General features: G+C 40.3%; 1 protein-coding gene across 3 annotated transcripts; it reads left to right on the top strand.

The window, feature by feature from the left end:
- The first annotated feature begins 3831 nt into the window (after positions 1 to 3831).
- On the top strand, positions 3832 to 19882 carry LOC149285216 (dynactin subunit 2-A). 3 transcript variants are annotated; one of them, XM_089495634.1, is made up of 16 exons: positions 3832 to 3867; positions 6986 to 7054; positions 9368 to 9376; positions 11359 to 11364; positions 13528 to 13624; positions 13906 to 13967; positions 14445 to 14543; positions 14788 to 14948; positions 15239 to 15389; positions 15945 to 16010; positions 16097 to 16135; positions 17920 to 17997; positions 18297 to 18368; positions 18766 to 18868; positions 19353 to 19444; positions 19796 to 19882. In XM_089495634.1, exons 1-16 carry the CDS (start codon positions 3832 to 3834, stop codon positions 19880 to 19882), a joined length of 1227 nt encoding a protein of 408 aa, XP_089351760.1. The 3 variants fall into 3 exon arrangements, with proteins under 3 accessions (XP_089351760.1, XP_089351761.1, XP_089351762.1); XM_089495635.1 differs by lacking the exon at positions 9368 to 9376; XM_089495636.1 differs by lacking the exons at positions 9368 to 9376; positions 11359 to 11364.
- Positions 19883 to 22547: the final 2665 nt, after the last annotated feature.

The raw sequence follows: 22547 nt of genomic DNA, 5'->3' as shown, positions 1-22547 counted from the left end.
GATGGGGAGATGACTTCTTAAAGGATTCTAATAGAATTAGACACTAAAATGCTGAGATCCTCCTCGCCTCGATCCGTCAGAGATCCTGGGAGCAGGTGTAGTGGATCTGATCGATCACAAGATCCACTCTTCACAGACGGGGATGGAATGTGGGCAGAGATGGGAAGGACACCCTGGAGATAGGGTGGGGGTAATAATAAACACGCTGGTATATAAGGGGCTGGCTGCGGTGTCCAGCCGGGTCCGAGGTTTCATCTGCATGCAGCCAGCCTCAGTAATGGAGATGCGATCATCTGGATCGTTCCTGTAGAATGCGATGTGTGTGTGGAGAGGCTGCCGGGGGTAGGATGCTGCGCAGAGATGGAAGGAGCAGCGCTCAGTGTGCTGCAGCCTCTGCTGCTCCTCATCATCAGCGCGTCTGTACATCTCTTAAGGTCGCACGGCTTCTTAAGGTGGAATTGTCTTTGGAAGCTACAATGTAAACACAATCTAACTCCTTTGCAAATACATCTCTGTTATGAGTTAAAAGAAACAAATGGAGAGGCTACAATCCCATATATTTTCAAATAATAAATCCAAGCGTAGCTGGGTTCCAAACTGCGACACAAAAACAAATAGTTGCGCCAGCTGACACCAGCATCACACAAGGATATCCATGAATGTATAAGATTCATTTATTAAATCTCCATGGACAATAGAATCAGGAGGAGCAACAGAACGAAAACAAGAACAAAAACGCTAAACCGCTTGATGCGTTTCGTACAAACTATGCATAAGTCTGTTATAAGTTAAAAAGGATGGATATTGTATCAGCCCAAGAGACAATTGAGTCTTCAGGACCTCATCTTCAGATGGAATTACATATATATATATATATATATATATATATATATATATACTGTATATAGAGCTTGATTGTAACTGTACTGTCCACTGCAATGGCAATAACATGACATTTAATGTATCTCTCAAATATAATGTACAAAGCCGGGTTTATAGGCGGTTTTTCCGGTTTTGTGTAATGTCACATATCGCATGCTAGGATGGGGCAAGATTTCTAGACATGGCAAGCAATGCATGCTAACTGTCCCTGCGTTGACATGCTCCGATCTGGCTCCTGTTGTTCAACAACCCACCAAAACAGTCCAAGCCAGTTGTTTGAGCGTGAAAAGACAAACCCAGCCTGACACGTATATTTGATTTAATGTCATGAAACCCAACTGATACCTAAACAAAGCTGACCCTATTATGTAAGCAATATAGGCATATTTGCCTAGAGTGCAGAATAGGTGGGGAAAGCATTCACCAGATTGTCTCTTGTAAGTAAGGACACTAATTTGAAAGGGCCTTGGGGAAGAAGAATTTGTGGGGCCATTTTGCCATCCTCTGCGGGTTTGAGGGAAGCTGATCGCTGGGATATGACAGCATATCCCATCCCAGCCCTCCACTACAAACAAACCTGGAGAGACCACAAAACTGAAGAATGGTAAGCAGCAGCACTAAAGAGCCCTCCTACGTTCATGAACCCTGATTGCCCCTGCCTAAACTTGTGCTCACTAACTTTGCATGCTCCATGTAATACCCTTACATTTTCTGCTTCTTTTGGATTTGCTTAAATGTACTGTGATCCGAATAAGCATAAGTAGGTAATAGAAATGCCCCATCTGCTGTTCTTTTCTTGTTGAAAGGTTGATGCGTTGAAACTCTAATAAACTTAAGTATGGTTGTTTTATACCATAGGTACTTAATAAAACAGCCCCTCTTCTGTTCTATTTGATTTTTTTATGTTTAATAGTTAAATCTGCTTAGTCCACAATAAGCAGAATCTGGTGACAACCTGGTTAGTATCTGTGTGTGTGTGTGTGTGTTTGAGTGTATGGTGTTAATGTGTTTGTGTGTATGTTAGTGTGTGGTCATAACATGAGTATGTTCGTATTTGATGTCACTGCTGCCCGTGAGAAGGCCAATTCCAATTCCTACAATACCAAAAAAGTAAGGCAAGCGTTTACACTACATGCACAGACATGACCTTCCTGATGTCCTTGTTTATATTTGTCTGACCATGTGAACCTGCTGACCTCATTTCCTACCAGGAAATTCCTTTTGAACACTGGACCTTCAGCTTTCCCAGCTCTTTTTGGTGAAGCTTGTGTTCTGAACTAGTTTTATCCTGTGTTTGGAGGAGGAATGCTGCCTATGACCCCAAGAACACCATCCCCACTGTCAAACATGCATGTGGGGTGTTTTTCTGGCTAATTTCACCGCATCAAAGACACAATGAATGGGACCTTGTACTGTCAAATCTTGGGTGAGAACCTCCTTCCCTCAGCCAGGGCATTGAAAATGGGTCGTGGATGGGTAGTCCATCATGACAATGACCCAAAACACACGGCCAAGGCAAACAAAAGAGTGGCTCAAGACGAAGCTCATTAAAGTCCTGGAGTGGCCTATCCAGTCTTCAGACCTTAATCCCATAGAAAATCTGTGGAGGGAGCTGAAGGTTCAAGTTGCCAAATGTTAGCCTTTGAATCCTTAATGACTTGGAGAGGATCTGCAAAGAGGAGTGGGACAAAATCCCTCCTGAGATGTGTCCAAACCTGGTGGCCAACAACAAGAAATGTCTGACCTCTGTGATTGCCAACAAGGATTTTGCCACCAAGTACTAAGTCATGTTTTGCAAAGGGGTCAAATACTTATTTCACTGAGTAAAATGGAAATCAATTTATAACTTATTTGAAATGCGTTATTCTGGATTTTTTTGTTGTTATTCTGTCTCTTGCTGTTCAAATCAACCTACCACTAAAATTATAGACTGATCATGTCTTTGTCAGTGGGCAAACGTACAAAATCAGCAGGGTATCAATTATTTTTTTTTTCAATTGTAGGTGTAAGTAAACTGTGTAAGTGAATACATTGGAGAAAATAATGCTCAATCATTAATTTTCTTGTAGCCGTCTAACATCATGGGTTGTTTTATCAACCTGGTCATTCAAGAGTATGAGTAACCAATACTGCCGGGCTCTGGCACACCAGACAGATGCCAGCAGGGCTACATGTTTGCCGACATTGGCGCTTGGCAGATTAGGTTGGTTGTTCTCCTAATCCTGGCACAGTAAAATGTGTGCTGTATTCAAGGCCAGACTGGGGGTGACTAGGCGGCCCTGGCACTTAAATTACATAGATGCGGCCGCTGACCGAGTCATCCCCTGAATACTGCTCACTTCTTACCGTGCCAGGTGTAGGCATAGTGTTACTCAGCGATACAACCATCAGCATGTATAAAAGGTGATTCTGGGGCAAAGTTTGAAATGTGGTCCATAGCATCCGCTTGAATAACAGAATCAGAACCTGAACAATGTATCCAATGAATTGGATAAATTGAAATAATTACATTGGGTGAATAAACACCTTAAGTGTGTAAAATTTATTGTAACTTAATTATAATCGATCTTATCAGAGTCATCAATAAAGTACGCTGATCTACAAGAAGATATTCGCGAATCTCCTGAAATCTGCAAACATCTCCACTAGAAGCAACACAATATGGACTACATATCCCAGTGGGCACCGCGGTGAGTGACGTCACGGCCGTTCGTTCTGTCTCTCACGAGATTTTGCTGTGTGCCAGTGACTGCTCCTCAGTACCGGTTCCGGTGTTTTGTGTTTTTTTTACTCCTTTTTATACTCGGTTATTCACGGTTTTATTGATGCTAGCAGATTGAGCCGTTACCGTCTGTTCGGAGTCTACGCTGTCCCCCCCCCATAAGCTCGTGTTATCCCCCACTGCAGTGAGCCACGCCCCGGCCCCTCCTGACAGCTCATACAAGAGACATGGCCGACCCAAAGTACGCCGACCTGCCGGGCATCGTGAGTACCCAGTGTCTGGACCCCATCCCTCGCACCCCGTGGACTCCCAGGCCCGGTGCCGCAAGCAGTCAGTGTGTGCAGCCGGAGCAGTGACAGGCGGCGTGCTGTGTGTGCATACTGTACATACACATCAGTCCATTTCATACAAGCCCTGTGTGTAGGAATACACGGCTGTGTGCTGTTGCCATTACGTTAAGCAATGTCCGTGTTATCAGTAGGACATTCTTAGAATGGCATGATAGGCCTCCCATAATCAATAGCAATGTATGTGGGGATCCCTGCTTTAAATGAGATTATGAAACCTATGGCTGGTACTCTCTGTGTGTGCGGAAAGAAAAGCCTATTGTGTTTGCTACACTGTTGTGTTGTGTTTGCTACACTGTTGTGTTGTGTTTGCTACACTGTTGTGTTGTGTTTGCTACACTGTTGTTTTGTGTTTGCTACACTGTTGTGTTGTTGTTTGCTACACTGTTGTGTTGTTGTTTGCTACACTGTTGTGTTTGCTACGCGTGTTGTGTAGCGTGTAAGTGTGTGTGTTGTTAGACATACAATATTACTGCACTAGTTTGATAAAACAATACCAATTACCAATATGTGAAGCTAGATACCTAGATTGCCTAGCTGTAGGGTCTAAGACCAGGTCAAAGACTGTAAAGGTTTCACTCTTTACATCAGGAAAAATGGGCATATTAGATGCTTAGAATGCATCTTATCTGCCGTCGAGTCATATGCTTCTGTTTTTTTTTTAAATCTCTTAATGACTATCGACATGGTCATTAAGAGACAAAACCTGATAGTAAATTTAGTGCAAGGAAAGTAAAAGTACCACCATGAAATACCCTGAGGTGTCTGTTTTTTGAAAATATATGGTTTAATGGAGGCAAATTGAATTGGCCGGCTTCAAAGATGTCCCAAATAGGACATGGACATAGGATGGCTAGATTTGGAAAAAATTGTTTCAAAATAGCAATATGCTACTTATACTTATTGCCCTATAACTTGCAAAACAGCATTAAAACATTGGGCATTAAAACTCAGGGCAAATATTAAAATCTTGTAAATTTTTTTATTAGCTTTTGTGTGTGTGTGTGTGTGTATATGTATATATATATATATATATATATATATATATATATATATATATATTATATAATATATATATATCTCTCTATCTTGAGTGGGTTCACTAAATGAGAGATAACAAAATTACAGCTAAACACAAAAACTGCAGAAATATTAAAACACGAGTCACGAAGGGTTCAAAAATTAAAAAGCAGTCTGGTTCTGTTTGGAAACTCGATAAAAATGTTTAAAAGTAAAGAAGCAGTCCTTAAGGGGATAAGGAACCGCAAAGAGTTCCATCCCAAGAGATCAACATGGAATAGCACCAAAAGTTAAGAGCCTAGAAGCCGTGGTTGTCTGGCGTCTGAGATTTGTTCATCGCTGCTGTAAATGTCAAAATATTGGTTCAGGTCAACATAGAAAAAGATGTCACATCAACTTTTAGCACCGCAAAGATCTCTTCCGTTTCAGCCGGATAATACGTACAGCAACAAAACGGAACACACGGCCTTGTGTAACGATGCTTATTTGTCGTTTCGACAGGGTGCAGTGGCACAAAATATTACATTACTGACCCTTTAAAAACTCACCTTGAATAGACAATGCCATTTTGATAGCCTATTGAGATACTTCACTGAGGTAAGCTTGTTGTGTTAAGCATTTAGATGAATAATGTCTTGGAAAATCATATTTATTATCCCTTTTGCCTTTCCTGTCTTTCGTATTTGAGCAGCGGGCGTTGGCTGAACAATCTTTAGCTTGTGCTCAGAGCTCTTTTTTACTGGCAGTGAAATAAGATGATGACGATCGCTGTCAGGAAGACTTACAGAAAGAGCTTAGTTTGTATGTGAGGAATTGAGATTTCACTTATTTTGTCATTTAAGCCTAATCGGCGTCTACTCATAAGCCTTTGCATGTACATATATCATGTGTACACCAAGGTTTAAGCTATAGTTCATTTAATACTCGCCTCCTTTACTGAATGGGGTTCAATTACATTCGAGTTTCTAGAGTGCATATGGTCAGTTTTGAGAAAGACCTAATGTTTGGTCTCTTTGAGGTCACTAAAGAAAGAGTTGGTAGGAGAGCATCATACGTTTTGGTCATATCACCCCTCCGTCTTCTAAGGTGATGCTCCACCATCATGAGTCCCCTTAATATAATATGTATATATCATAATTAAGAAATATGTCCCATTCTAAGGATATTTTTTTAAGAGTTGAAAAAATGTTAGAACAAGAGGGCATACTCTAAAACTAGAGGGGCAAAGGCTTAAGTGTGATGGAATGAAGTTTTACTTTACTAAGAGGGTGGTAGATAAGTGGAATGGAAGTGTTAGAGGCTAATACATGAATTTGAACATGCATGTGGAAGGTAGAGAGCTACCCTCAATCTAAAACAATACCACGGACTGATTTAAGGTCTACAAAAAATGGGACTAGATGTGTCAAATGGGTCTTATCTGCCTTCAAATTCTGTTTTTCTGTGTATTGAGACCACCTTGAAAATAATTTATTGTCTGGAAAGTGACATTCTCCTATCTAATTTTAGAAAATGTTAATGGTTATTCTGTAATGTTTGGCAGTCCTGTTATGGGATATTGTATTTAGTAATTTGTTACAGTAAAACAAAAAAGCTGTGCTAAAACAAATCCATAATAACAAAACCAAAATGCATTAATAATTGACTTAGACGGGGAACGCATGCTGTCTGCATCTTTTTAAGTTATTTAGGCTCATTTTAACCCCCCCCCCAAGGGTAGCATTTGTTCTGTTTTCAGAAGATGCAAAACATTAAATCTACTTAAAAGTTATAATATCAGGGACTTTCAATGTAGGTGTGATTTCTCAACTCTTATCACTCGTAATAATCCTGGAATTATTTGATATATGCATGGGATGAGCTAGATCTTATATTTGAGATATGTGTGTGTGTAAATATATATGTATTATAAATTTGGTAAGAGCCATTTGGTGAATAACAGTCTGCATAGAAGGGGTTGATTGGATTTGCCATCCTGAACATATATAATAATTCTTTGTTTTGCTTGTTTTAGGCTAGGAATGAGCCTGATGTGTATGAGACCAGTGACTTGCCCGAGGATGATCAGGCAGAATTTGACGCGGTAAGTCCAGTAATCTCTTCTCGGTTTACTTTAGCCAATATAAGCAGCCATGCCAATTGGTATTTCAGATGCAACTTGGCAGATCATTCACTGCATGGTTCACATAATTACTGGACTACTGAAAGCACAGTGCCGTTATTATACAGAAATTACGTGGCCATTTCCATGGGAGAGAACTACAGACATAAAGCCATGGTAATATAAGATGAAGAGCCGGATAAGCTTTCAAGACTTCAGAGATCCATTCTTCAAATATAAATGGAAGAAAAAAGCCCTGCATAATGCGTCATTAAGTTTATGAAATCTCACTGTACTTGGTTTCAGCTTGGCCCTTCTTCCCTGAGAAATGTTCTCAGTTCTTCCTTTATAATGTATAGAGGATTCAGGTAGTTGAAAAGCTTCGACTTTATGTAAGTTGCCTGCAAAGTCGCCATTTAGTGAACAACCCCATATAGGCCAGTACTGTGCTGGAAACTATACTTAAAACAGACACTCGCTGTAAGTATTGGGAATAGGAGGTTAGATGAGTCCCTATCTTTAACAGTGAATTAAATAATGAATCTGGGTTCCTTCAGAATGTTAGATTCATATATAAATGTAAATTGTTGGCGCTATATGAAAAAAAGATGATAATATATGTATGTTCCTCAGAACAGATTACTCTATTTTGGTCAAATTGACCACTGCACATATTTGAATAGTGTTCATAACAATGTTCAAAAGTATATTTATTTACTGCCAAATCACCATATAACAGAGACATGAATTATTAAAACCAAATTGATTACAAAAAAATGCTGCCAGCACCCTATGTACCGAATGTGGAACAAGCTAGTCTTTCTTTGTGATTTGTATCGAGACAAACATCTTTATACTTACTCCCTAAAAATATGATAGAAAACAAGTGAGTGTGATTCCTAATGCTAATGCATTGCCTTAATATTACAGATAATGCTGATGTCCAGCTATTCATGCCTATAAAAGTATATTGTTCTCTTAAGAAAGGGCAAAAAAAAAAATCCATTATTTTTAGCTTAAGTTGAAAAACGTTTGCAGTGTTCTGAGCCACACGTTTACTTCACGGCATCACTGAAATGCAAATTTCCTTAGTCACTTGTCTGTAGAATAGTAAAAAGATGTTAAGTTCCAGCAGTGGTGATTTTAGGAGCCATGGTTCCTCACATTCAGGGGGCTTACAGTGCTCCAGCAATTAGTTAAACGACCAATTGCCGTTCCTCTACAATATGATTTTGTTTGATGTATATTATTTATGCTGTGCCATATATTACAGATCACATGTGGTGACTAGTACATGGTGAGCTAAGACTCCTAAAATTATTACTGTTGGTATGTAACATTTTATTATTATTACACGTGTAACTTTTTATTGATACGTCTTCGAGTTCTCAAAGAGCGATTAGTTCCCAGTAGCTCCGTTGTGTGTGTTCTTGTACGGCTTTGATAAATTGCGTGACACCACAGGGAATTGGGCTTCTGTGTAACTAACTCAAAGGGTTTTTGTCGTGGTTGTAATTGGTAAGTGCTGAAGGGTTTATAATAATTGTGATCTAGCACATATCCTAAAATGCAATGTATGTACATGTCTACAATGTTATGAGCGCACCTGCAGAAATACCCCAAAGCAATCACATGATGGGTGTAGTAACGGAGCTAGGAGTCTAAACCTTTATACAATGGACACGTCTAGAGAGCTCACTATAACATATTTTCTGGGCATCAAACTAGTATGTAATGTATGCACGTTGCTGTTACTCTACGTTGACTCCTGTGGTCTACAACACTTCTCTCAAACTGGTGGCTAGAGGATTTGAGATAGGTTGGGGCCTGTGCATGCCAATCTGAAAAATCCATACGTTCAGAGTGAAGTAGCCCAATGAAATTATGCGTAGCCCTTCGCCTTACAAAACCTTGCCAGCTAGGCTTTATAAACTCGCGCTCCATCCACATTAACCAGATGCTTTATAGTTTACTTTAAGGTCCTTGTTTTGGAAAATGCTTCATATTGATGTCCGGGGAAAAAATGGTGGCCCATGCCTTCTTTACTACTATTTTATAACAAAAAAAACCCTTATTGAGAAAGCAATTTGAATATTCATCAGCGCTGGCTGTAGACAGTAATGTAGGCCGCCGGTCTCCCGTACCTCCATGCTCCATACCAGCTCCGTCATGTTATTGCTTAGGGATTCCTTTTACTAATGTTTAGTTGTATTAAAGCCGTTGCACATGTTAATTTACTTATGTCTTCCTAACACTCTCCCACCTCCCTTTTTGACCACCGTGCCTGGACGCTAGTTTGCACAAGTAAGACTTCTCATGCTTCTTTTTCTGCATGCTTTTTCCTGATTTTGAATTATTGCATGCAATTTCATTTTCCGCATTTGCGGTTTTATTATTTTACTTAATTATTTGCTAATCCCCTTTAGATCTGTGGTGTGTGTTTATTTTTTGTACAATTACCTAATCTTTTTTCCTCAATGCAGATGTAAAGTTGAATTATATGTTCTATAAAGACTGATCAATGAATCATAATGTGATTATAATTATGTGTGAGAAATGAAAAGGTTCATACAGTGACTGATTGATTGCATGCACCGGCTATGTTTTCATCATGTATTGGTAATGTCAGTCTTCCATTTTTATGTTACAATAAGTTAAAATGTTCTTCTTGCATGGAGCCATTGAAGGTGGGCTTTTAAGGTTAAGGAGTATAGTTGAAATTAACCCAAGCTGGTCAGTATTGCCAGTCAACAGGGCTGTACTTAGCAGTTGATGCTATAATGAGCAGTCACATCTGCCTGGTGCCATGAAGGACATTATTGTCCATCAATCTAATCACTGGATGGTGATTAAGTGTAGAAAATCCAAGGTAAGCATGTTCTAGCTCTATTCAGGCCATTAGTGTCTGTAACAGCCACATGTTTTCCCGTTGCCTGTTACACCTTTCATTTCGTTTACTCCTTCACACCCCATCTGTATCCAAAAAAAGGTATAATTAAAAAGGTCAGTACCCAATGAATGCTCATGGATGACCATGTACATATAGAAGAAGTATGTCTTACCCTAAATTGAATACATGTTTTATTAAAAGTCCTAAAATATCAAATCTTTGGGCTTCGTCACCCCCGTTTTTCTGCAAGGTGGGTACTTTGGGTAGCGATCCGAGGTGAGTTTTCTGAGCAGATTCTAAGCTATAATGTTAATGACAAACCACAGTTTTAGAGATAGACATTTTGCCCGCCACTCAGTATATTTTATCTCTTATTGTTAACCTTGGCAAAACACCAAATACTGTTTCCTCTTATACTGTATATCCAGAAGTCCCTGCAAGTCTCTAAACTTGGTTTGTATCAGAAACACAGTCTGAGACACTGGGGTTTATTCACTAAAGGGAAGAGTCTTCGCATGAGTTTATAGGAAAGTGGTTTCAACTTTCTTGCGTCACTATTCATTATGAAGGTCCAACTCCAGTGAGCTTCTGCTGCAAGAAGAGCATGGCTGGCCATGTATAATGTATAGTTGAATAGTCAAATGTCTCCTCGCCCGCATCATACAGGGCTGGGTCACCTATTCTTGCTTGAAAGACCTGCCAGGGAAGGCACTTCATAATCAATAGTGAGGGGAAGGAAAGCACGTTTCGCGCTTCCTTTGTTGAATAAACCCTTATATTATATAAGCAGTTAATACTGAATCTATGATGGAGATAATTACGACGTTGAGTTTTTTCCCCTCTTACTGAACTAACCTTGTCTGTTCTCAGTGTGACACCAGCTTACTGACCAGCTTTCCATTAATGCCCATGTTCCATCACTAAACCTGCATATGAAATGGCACTACTGCTATATATCATATACTTATATACTATAGGTCCTTTTATTATGTCACAGGTATAAGGTAACTACCAAGTGGCATTGCAGGGCTATCATAATGTATATTTACTGTAAATCTATCTATTACGATTTGGGTGTATTTAAACAAATTTAACAGAGCCTGCATACATTTATGTATATCAATGGAATCGAACATATTGGTGTCATTTGCAATATATACATATAACTTATATGTATATATGATATAAATGTAACAAACTATGTTCTAAAAACGCAAGCTTGCAATGCTTGTTAGCTGTTGTCTGTTTGAATCTTTGGGCATTTCAGGTACTGTGAGCTAATTGTGAAGTTGTTGCATGTTTATAATCTTCTAATACCAATTCTTTTTTTTTTCTTCCTCTTTTTAACGTATGTTTTTTTTGTTATTTTTCTGTCACCTCTTGGGGAATCTGCAAGGAGCTGGTAAGCAGTCTGCTACTATGTGCCTCTGTCGCTGTGCCTCGACTGCTGTGTGTCTGTACTTCAATTCCATTGTCATTCGCCTGTGACCCTTTAGTGCATTAGTTCCGATAACATTTTCCCAATAAAATGCATGCCGTTACCTTGATTCCAACATGCTCAGCAAGCAAGGTCTTCATTTAATGGTCAAATTTCATTTGCTGCTCATAAAAAATAGCTTACGCAATATTATTTGCCGTGTATATATATATATATATAATGTTTAAATAATTTAGCGTGAGAGAATGACAGGAGTGGATCAGGGGCCGAAGAATACAACTCTAATTAGGTGGCATCAATATGAACAGCATGACCCTCAAGAGTCTTATTGGAAAAAAAAATAATAGATGGACAAAATTGAAGTAGCCCTTAAAGTATTGTTAGTCCGATTTCTTCCTGGGGGAGTTCTTCAGCAACTGATTCATTACGTTTAGAATTTTAAATGTGTTTATTCTGAGGCACACATTTTAGTACAGCGGACATCATTGCATGGGACAAGAAGCTGACGTCTTAGATGTTGATGTTCCTAACTCAGTCTGCTCAGTATGTTCTTCTGTTGAGATCTTGTCCGCCTTAATAACATCATTTCAGGGACAATTCATTACTTGTGTACTTTGGTCTCCTATTGTTGCCCTGTCGCAAGGTTTATGTCTAGATTGTTCCTGCTGTTCCTCTGAAGCTCGGTGAGGTTATCTGATTGCACGGTCACCGCAGTAGCTGTCTGCTGTTGTCTGACATACAAATAACACATAGGTACCTGACCACAGTTATAAATACATATAAAATAAATGTGGTCCATCTACTATTCTGTAGATATATGGGAGAATGAGCTGTTACATTTGTAGTGAAGACCCAAGTCACCCCTTTATAGTCCAGATCTCCTTTCTTATATAAAACATTGCTTACATTCCTTATTTAGGCTTTTTTTTTTTGTGGACCAAATATTAAGTATAACCTTAAATTTAATGTACACGGGGATTACAAATACAGTGTAAATTGCAGAACACTACCTGTGAAATGTGTATTTCAGTATGTTTTACAGGTTTTTTATAACTGTATAGATTAATTATACAGTATAACAAAACAAATTGTAAAGAATGTAGAAGCAGTAATGGCATGGTCACCAAAACTGCAGAGCCCTGTGAACAAGAAGGACCAACGGATGGATATTCAGGGCTTTTCCGAAACGGCATTGGCATCTGAGAGCGATACAAGCTGTAGTTTCAGAAACGCCAAAGGCTGGCGCTAACGCCATACCATGTTCTTGCGTTTTTTGTGGGAAATATAAGCAAAATTCCATTTTTCTTACAAGCATGTGAATTGTTCCATCTGCATGGATCCTCAGAAAGCTATTTTTCTGTTCTTTTGCTATTGCTGTATGCGTTTCCCCCGTAATTATGCCTTTTTTTCATAACCATATGATTGAAACTTGTCTTTATGTAAATCTGCTTAGTGTACATGTACTGAATCCGGGAATCATGTTTGATTTATTTTCTCTTGTATTTCACAGAAAATAAGTTCTGTTAAAACTAACAATTATAGGAAGAATCGTGTGTTTTTGTTTGATTTTGTTTTCTTGTATGACTGATCTGCTCTTTGAAGGGTACAAATGCCTAAAAATGGTTGTCGTACTTTTAACAGTAGTGTACTCCCAGCCGGCAGACCGAAGAATAAATTGTGTCGATAAAGGGGCCGTTAGAATTTTTCATGGTTAACGTAGATTGCGAAGCATTAACATAGTATTTGCGTTTAAGAGACTTCTCATTCTGGCCTCGAAGATCCTGATCTTCAGACTTTTCTTCCAGTTCTTGGGAAACGATTGAAAACTTTTTATTTTACAAACGCCTTTTGATTCCTGGCTTATCAAAAAAAAAAAAAACCAAGATGGGGAGGTATAAGCATAAGGCAGCTGAACTATGTAAAATTAATGAGTTTTGCCTGGGGGTACAGAATTGTTACACGTACAGAACCATTTTTACCCTGAGACATCTTTAATATTGCCTTGACCACATTTATAAACCATCTGGGATCTGTATGAATGAGCTATTTTATTTGCTCAATAGAATGCAAGAATGATTCTAACTTTGCAGTTGGCAATTAATACCTCTCCCGTGTTGTTTAATTTAGGAGGAACTGACCAGCACTAGTGTGGAGCATATTATTGTTAACCCCAATGCAGCTTACGACAAGTTTAAGGACAAGAAAGTCAGTACCAGGGGTTTGGGTAAGTGTGAATGCATACCGTTCCCAGAAAGCCTTGTGTTACAGAACCAGGCGAAGGTGTGTCTCTAATACTAGAAAGTGTGTACTTTATACCAGCGCGTTGTGTCAGGATAACCCTACATGGTTATTAAGTTGTCGCATCATATAATTATATCATCGCGTGTCTGGCAGTCCAGACTATGGGACCGTAAAACCCATCCATTCTGCCTGCTGCTTGCATGGTAAATCTTCTATGGTGTTGTGATACATATCACACTAAAATCATTTTCCCCCCTTACCTAGATTTCTCTGATCGAATCAGCAAGTCCAAGAGAACCGGTTATGAGTCAGGCGAATATGAAATAGTACGTATCTTACAAAGGTTTATTTTAATAATTTTGTTCACGTATTTATCCACTTCTCTAAGACAGTATATCAGTCCACTAGGCCGGTTCAGGGATTTTGCTTGCATAATAAATACTTTCGTCCATTGGGCTTTAATGGGGTTATTCTATATATGCAATATATTTTCCTGTTTCCAACAGCATCCGCTGCCTTGACAACGCCAAGTAAAATTCTCTCAAAACAACTAATCCATAAGGCCCTTGCTGGTAGTCTGACTACTATGTATTAGGGATTTCTTACTTTGTTTAGCTTATTTTGTTTTAATAGTTTTGAGTTGGTGAGCCATAACTTTTTCTACGGAGAGGGGTGCATAGTATTTGGGGACTATTTCCTTTTTTACTTTTAGATGTATTCTATTTCTATGTGATTTATACACACACACTTTTAATACAAGTTTGGCCCTTTTAATTAATTCATATGTGTTCATTTCCTTTTAGCTTGGTGAAGGAATTGGATTAAAGGAAACCCCACAACAGAAATATCAGCGACTGCTGCATGAAGTCCAAGAGCTGACACAAGAGATAGAGAAGATACAGGTGAGATTCTGTGGGCTTATATGTTAATTGACCGTTGCCTTGACCTGGACTGGACAAATTCTTTGAGCCAAGTAGCCATGGCTCCTATCATTCTATCTCCAGGCAAGACTTTATACTAAGAAACAACAGAGTCCTGCTTATTGTTTATAGCCAGATAGGAGTAATAGCTGGGCTGTGTGGCAGCCGGCAGTCAGTCTCTATAAGTGTGGTATCGGTTGTATAGCCCAGTGTATTTGCCTTTCAGAGCACAGTGAAAGAATCGGCCACTGAAGAGAAGCTCACCCCCGTGGCTTTAGCCAAGCAAGTGGCCGGTTTAAAGCAGCAGTTGGTGTCTACCCACTTGGAGAAGTTGTTGGGCCCTGATGCTGCCATCAATCTTTCAGATCCTGATGGGGCCCTTGCACAGTAGGTTGAGTTTTATCATATTTAATCTCTGATGCTAACCCAGGATCATGACCTTTTTAAGAATCTTTCTTTTTATTGCATGCAGATTTTAATTGTTTTAGTCTTAGAAAGGCAGGTCATGTGAATGGGCTTATTGTTAATGACACTGTAAACCTACAGTAAAATGTGTAAAGAAGTTGTAAATATAAAGCAAATCAGATGTAGATAAGAAGATGAAACACGATTTTAAAAGAAAAACAGCTTCACGTTGCTCATTTATGGAAGTATTTTGTGGGGGTTTCCTTTTTAAGGCGTCTGTTGACTCAGCTGGATGTTGCCAAGACCAGAAAAGGTCCAGAAGGGAAAACTCCGGCAAAGGTTCCTGCCCCAGAAACGGGCAATGTGGTGACATACGAGTTACACTGCCGTCCTGAGCAAACCAAATTTTCCCAGGCCGCAAAGGTAAGCTCAACGTCGTTTGTGGAAATGGGGCTACACTTGGATAAAAAGTCACCAGAAGTCCCCATTTTCCAAATTATGTCTGAAATAGAACATGCTTCTCCTCCATTCTTTACATGTATGCTATTGCACTTTTTGCCCGGTCACAAGAGGCATTTGTCAAAGAATCCTATTTTATTTCTCCGTTTGTCTTGGGTAAAGTCTCCCATGACAGCTCATCTATGTATGCTCTCAGAGCTTATACATGAGCGAACATTGGTGCTCCCAGCAACCTCACTTACTAAATGACTCAAATAGGCACAGTTGGATATTTATAGAAGTAACCTACTGGATCATTATTGGTATTTATGGTCTAACCATTGACTACATACATTAGAACAAAAAGCTAGCGCAATGCTTTAAGCAAAAATTTCTCCTAGTTTCCTGCCAATAAAGACCTCTGAGCCAGTCTCGCACATTTATTTCTAGTCATGCAAGGATGCGTTAGGCAGTGATCTAAGCTTTTATCTGTATTACAAGCAAGTAACACATCTTACTGTCTGAATAACTCTGTTACAGGTTGCAGAGCTGGAGAAGCGGCTGGGAGAGCTTGAAGCAGCAGTGCGCTGTGATCAGGACACGCAGGCACGTTAACACATTGCGACACCTCGTCGTGTTATGAAAGTGTATAAATATGCATGCCGTTTTTACATTTTCCTTTGTTCTTCCAGAATCCCCTTACTGTTGGCCTACAAGGATCTGGTCTGATGGTAAGTATCCGATACACAACATCATTCACGGAGTCATCCAGTATATAGATCTATTCGTCCATCTGGCTACTGAGTAGAGTGAGAAATTGAACCCCTTCATCCTGTCGGTTCATCCCAATATTTCTCAGTCCTTTCAGGATGTAAAAACTAATAAATCCCTTGTAATGAAACCCTCCGATAAAGGAGGAAATGTTGTTATGAATGCAACACAGATTCTGCATAGACATGCTGTCAGACACACAGGCTTCCACACCCTACAGAAACATCCTACCCCAACATTATGTGAATTACGAGAGATATTATTATAGGGCAAAGAGATTGGGTTCCTAATTTCAGTTTATTCTAGTTAAGACTCATTGAACAGGTAAAATTCTGGGAGCGAGACACAAAGCAGGTGATTCAAAAACTCTCCATCATCACAATATCATTTGATGCTTACCCGGCAAGCTTTGATGTGGAATCCTTGTATAATAATATACCTCATCAAATCGACATCTTGGAAAAATGTGGATACTTTGCCCTAGATCACATCCAGTTTATTCTAAAAATGACTTGAGTTTGTGTACCTAAGCCGTAGCAACCCAAATTGGCCAATATGCTGCGGCCCAGCATGACTAGATAGAGCAACCTTGGTATTAAATTGCTTTGAGGAGACTTATTTTCGATCTATAAAATCTGCACATGAACTCTTTATACACCCCATTATAATGAAACACATAATTTACACGACATTAAAATAATATAAAATGTATTTAGAATTTGATTCATTATAGATTTTGTCATTCATGATGATATTTAATTGGAGGTATTTTGTATTAATGTATATTTGACCACTGATTGAATTAAACAGCAGTGAGTTATGAGCTGGATATGCATACATTTAAAATACTGGGGTTTTCAGTCTGGTGAACATATGTTCTTAAGTGGTTTTACAGTCTATAAGTAGGAGTTAATGAATATTCATCTTGATCTCTGGTTTGGTAGCTTTATTCACCAGTTAAGATATTTTCTCCTCTGTGTCTGTATTATTAGTATTGTTTATGGAGCGAAGTATGTTCTGTGTTTAACCTGACCCAGGTAATTTATACCTCATCTGGTAACGCTGTCTGTGCTGTGATTGAGCATGATCGCGTTACATTTACTGCCCATGTACGGCACATTTACGTCTTGTCTCATTGAAGTGATCCCTCAGTATTGACCATTTGACGGCGAGGTTGGGTGGTCCCGTGTTCCTTCAAAACGACCCGGGAACTTTCCCTGTGATTGCTCTGTACCCCTGAGGAAGCCATTCATACTGCAGAGAGCACATCAGGCTTTTTCTTATTTTGCTGATTCTACAGCGTAGCTTAGCAGCCGCTTTTCGTCCCTTTTACAGAAGACTAGTTAGGGCTTTTTTATCTTAGACGTTTGATCATTTTGGGGAGCCCTTAGGATTAATAAACTGGTTAGATGTATAGGTCTACTAGCTGTCCATGTATCAGGGACGTCTATAATAAGGACCTCTGTACTGGAATTAAATCTGTTTTTTTCGCTACCTATCAGTCGTATTAATAGTGTACCTCCGTACTGCTCTTGAAGTGAGCATTTCCTTATGATTTATTAATTTTTTGTTCTGTATCTGATCTCTGGAGATTTGATTTCTTTCCCCATCTTAGACGCTAGTAACATTACTTTAGCATTCTGTTTTTTATGTTTCGAGTGCTTCTGGGAATAACTGCCTGTATCAAATATAACCATATTTAAGACATTGTGCAAATCATTCTGCTTAATGTTTTTTTTTTTAGGAAACTGTTGAAATTCTACAGGCTAAAGTTAACATGTTGGATGTTGCATCTCTGGACCAAGTTGAGGCCAGACTGCAGGTAAATTTGCCATTTACAGATTACTCACTTTTTCCATTTTCAAAACTGGTATGGAAAAAGGGGATTCTATCAGCTAAATGTGTCATAGCGTTGCGTCTTTACTGTAAAGGCTCATTTCTGGTGTACTTGTTAAAGGAAAACCAAAGGAAACAAAGCAGACGTTTTAGAATACTGCTACAAATGCTCTTTTAAAGGATTTATATTTAAACATTAAAATGAAATATCAAACCATGAATTCTTCTTTCTGCTTGAGAAATGTTGTAGTTTATAACGGTAGGTGTCATCTTTTATTTCTTAAGAGCGTCCTGGGGAAGATGAATGAAATAGCAAAGCACAAGGCAACTATTGAAGACGCAGACACGGAAAGCAAGGTACTGCATGTGTGTTGTCGGGTATGAAGAAGGATTTCAGGTGCTATGATATATCGTACCTAAAAGTGTAACTAGAAAAGAAAAAGTGGGGTTCATCATGAAAAGAGAGATACTGTAATAAGTAGAACGTTTTGTCTGCCTTGACCTCAATGTGACTTGTCAGCAACATCCTGAGATGCTTTACAAGACGTGGTTTTCTTGTCATCGGGTTACAAATCCAAGCGAGCACCATGTATATGGTTTATTATACGTTGCTGTTATTGTGTGAAATTCCATAACAACGAAATGTAGTTGAGATATTCTACGCTTATACATGGTTACAATCCACCACCGGCTTCCTAGTAGGTTTCCCCTTAGTCTAATGACATAACACACTAATAATTACACTGTCTTCCAGGTGCACAAGCTATACGACGTGGTTCAGAAGTGGGATTCAATGTCTAATACATTACCGCAAGTAGTCCAGAGACTGGTGGCATTAAAACAGCTGCATGAGCAAGGTAATTAACTGTTAATGTTGAAATGTTATTAATACATATATATATATTCGGGGTCTAGCGCCCGGGCAGGCAGCAGGGTTAGGATACAGATCCCCCGCAGGGGACCTGCATCCTACTCTCTGATACGCTCAGACAGCCTCCCCTGCCGGCACTTTCAATGGGGGGAGTGCCGGAGGTTGTCTAAGCGCATCGTGCAGACGTTCACCGGCAGCAGCGATGCGCGTAAACAGCCCCCGCTGCCGGCACGTCTGCACGATGTGCTTTAACAATATCCCTTGCCGGGAATTCCCACGGGGGGAATATAATAAATATAATGCATATTTTTATTCAGTTTGATAGTAATATTGAAATATAGTGAGGGAAATGAGTCAAGAAACTCAAAGTTGATTTTGATTTGTGAAGCAGAAGGATAATATTTGTACACCATTTATTTGCATGTAGTGTTTCCACCCTCTAATGATCTTTGTTTTCTGGATTCATTTAGCCATGCAGTTTGGGCAGCTTCTCACCCACCTGGACACCACGCAGCAGATGATAGCAAATTCTTTGAAGGATAACACAAGTGTCCTAGCCATGGTATGTAGCATGCATCCTTTTAAATCTTTTAAGGGGGTGAGAAACATGGAATTATTCCCTGCTCCATCCTCCCAGCTGCTTGTTGGACTCATTATTTACGAAGGACTTCTTCCTATTTAGCTTTGTTTCAAAATTCTGTACACTTTGCTTACTGATGAAGGGTCTTGAAGCACAGTATCTTTGATGGCTGGTCATCGTTTGTTAGACAAATTGTGTTATTAAATGTTTTGATCTTAATCCCAAGGCATGGGAATGAGCATGATGTGCTGTACTAATAACTTCAAAGCAATTGTATAGAATAGAGTTAAATGTCATTGTAATATTTAATTTAAAATCTAGAATTCTCTGCAGGTCCAGAAAACCATGAAGGACAACCTGGCAACCGTGGAGGACAATTTTGCCAGCGTTGATTCAAGAATAAAGAAGCTAAGCAAATGATCCACAGTTTATCTATATAAGACTTGGTCCCTGAAATACCAGGGAAATACCTGTTCCCCACACCTTGTAGGGATTTATCAGTGTACAAATATAGTCTTGTTAGTCTCAAAACCTTGCCATCCCTCTACTCTACCCCCCCTTACCCCCGAGTATGCTGAGAATGCTTCTCCTGTACCTACCCAAGCTGACACCGCACCCGCTATAAAAGGGGCCCTTATCCAGTTCAAGTACCAGCTACTAATAGTATCTTACAAGGTGTTCCATATGCATGTTGGTACCTGCAGTCTGGAAAGAGGAGAGTCCGGGGATCCAAGGCAAACTTTAAACTTCTCTTTATTTATATATGGATGTTCTAACTAGGTGACCGAACGTCTTTGGTGCGTAATTTAATCTACATATAACTGGCACCATTACGTGTCCGTGTCGCTGTTTTGAGGAACAAATGTTCTACACTAGAAACCCTCTCTGAAAAAAAGTATGTTGAAGGTTTATAGCCCTTTACTGCTTCTTAAATAAAAAGGATCTTTCCAAATCGTGTCATGTTCTGTGTAAATCACTTGGTATGCAATACTTAAAAAGAAACCCTTGCTCAGTGCCAGAAAAAAGTGTTTGTTGCCTTTAATGCGATGTCAGGGGAGGGCTGGCAGCCTGGGGGGCAAGTCAAGTCAAGTGGCCCATTGTGCCACCGAATCAGCCCACCATACATGCCCATCTTTTCCTGAATGGGGACAGAGGTGACACTGGGGAGCTGAACTTGTGAACACATAGACACAGAGATTTCTTTTTTTGTTTAATTTAAAAAAAGGATTATGTTTGTCCCCCATGGACACACTTACATGTACACACATACCCATTTTTTTTTTTGTTTTTAACGAATACAAAAAAATATTATATAGTTTGTACAAAAATAAATTGGTTTACTAACTTGCCATATTAAATAATAAAAAAAAAAAAAGTATTAAAGTAGCGCCAGCCGGCGGCATCAGCACCCAGCGGCCGTTTAGATTAGATTTCAAGGGTAATGGTGACCGGTCCTAATGTGTCAGAATTTCCCTGCCATCCCAGGTGACACTAAGGACACTAAGGATAGACTCCTCCTTCGTACCTGATAGGGCAGGACTCAAACTTTAAAAGGGCCCTCCCCTCCTACTAACACCAGTTTTTTTCCTGCCCCACCAGGTAGGGGGACTCGTCTACCTTTTATTATTTTCTTCGGCTCTAGGTTGAGCCGTTTTCCCTGGGGGATACCTTGCACCTTAGCCGGATGTCTGGTGCTGCGTCGCCCAGCGCTTGTCCCGGTTCCTGGACGCTGCTGCGGTGCCGCCGTCCCTGCGGTGATCGCGGCCGCGGTGGCACTGTCCCGGCGGAGATCGCGGCTGCACCGCCGTCGTCTCGGCGGTTAGCGCGGCAGCTCCGCCGGTCGTGTTTCGGAGTTGCCAGCATGTTTGCCGGCACCTCCTATGGCCGGGGACGCCTGCCGGTCTGAGGATTCAGTGGCTAGACGCTGCTATTGCGGCTTAATGGCTTCGCCCATAATGGCGTCTGCAGACTTCCGGTTCGGGCTTCTGCACTTCCGGTTGTGCGTTCCAAGCCTCGTTTTGGTCACAATTCAAATTTTTGGTGCCAAACTCTCTGCTGTTGCAGATTACAGCCTAATTTCAGCTCCCTTTTCACTATATATATAGAAGGTAAGTGATTTGGCTGCTATGTGTGTTCCTGCTGTTTTCTTTTGATCAGGTGCTGTTGCATCTTTCATTATGTCGGCCCCTGATAATTCTGAGCCGCCCTCTGTTGGGGACAAGCCTAAGAAAGCTGCTATGAAGTGTAAACATGCCCAATGCTCCGGGTGTCACAAGGCTTTGCAGGATTCTAGGAAGAAACTCTGCTCAGCTTGCCTGAGATCTGTAGCGGATTCTGAGTCGCCTGGGGGTAGGGAGTTTTTGACCTGGCTTAAAGAGGAGATGCAGTCTACCTTCTCTGCCTTCCGTCAGACTGTTCCTGCCTATCATCACCTTCCAGCGGTACAAGACCCCGCTCTCCTGGGGCGTCAGCCTTTGTACTCAGACTCTGAGTTTGACTATCCTGAGGTAGAGGAAGGTTCCTCAGAGGAAGGAGAGATCCGGGAGGAAAGTTCATTTTTGTTCCCGGTGGAAGAAATTGAGACTTTAATTTCTGCTGTGAGGTCAGCTATGCATTTGGAGGAGGCCACCACCCAGAAAAATGACTCTTTCTTTGGTGCCAGCTTCTCCAAGCAGTCTGCCTCGTTTCCTGTTCATCCTGCGCTTTCTGACATTATCAAGCAGGAATGGAACCACCCGGAAAGGAGGGTTAACCTGTCCAGAGGGGTTAAACGCATGTTTCCCTTTGATGAGAACTTTGCTGAGTTTTGTGCTACCCCGCTGGTGGATACTGCTGTTATGAAGGTCTCCAGGAAGACTACTCTGCCGCTTGAGGATGGCTCTCATTTTTCTGACCAGATGGAAAAGAAAGCCGAAGCTGCGGTTAAGAAATCTTTCGAGGCTTCGGCTGCTGTCTTTAAACCGGGAATTGCTTCTGCCTCAGTTTCCAGAGCTGTCAAGATTTGGCTCTCTCAGATCGAAGAGGATATTGCTGCCAAAACCTCCAGGGAGACTATCCTCAAGAATGTTGCTGCCGTGAAATTGGC

The sequence above is a fragment of the Sceloporus occidentalis genome, unplaced genomic scaffold (assembly GCF_023333645.1).
Source record: "Sceloporus occidentalis isolate IW3139 unplaced genomic scaffold, rSceOcc1.0.p SCAF_82, whole genome shotgun sequence".
Classification (NCBI taxonomy): Eukaryota; Metazoa; Chordata; class Lepidosauria; order Squamata; family Phrynosomatidae; genus Sceloporus; species Sceloporus occidentalis.
The sequence above is the reverse complement of the archived record's forward strand: the minus strand, read 5'-3'. Positions and strand labels throughout refer to the sequence as shown.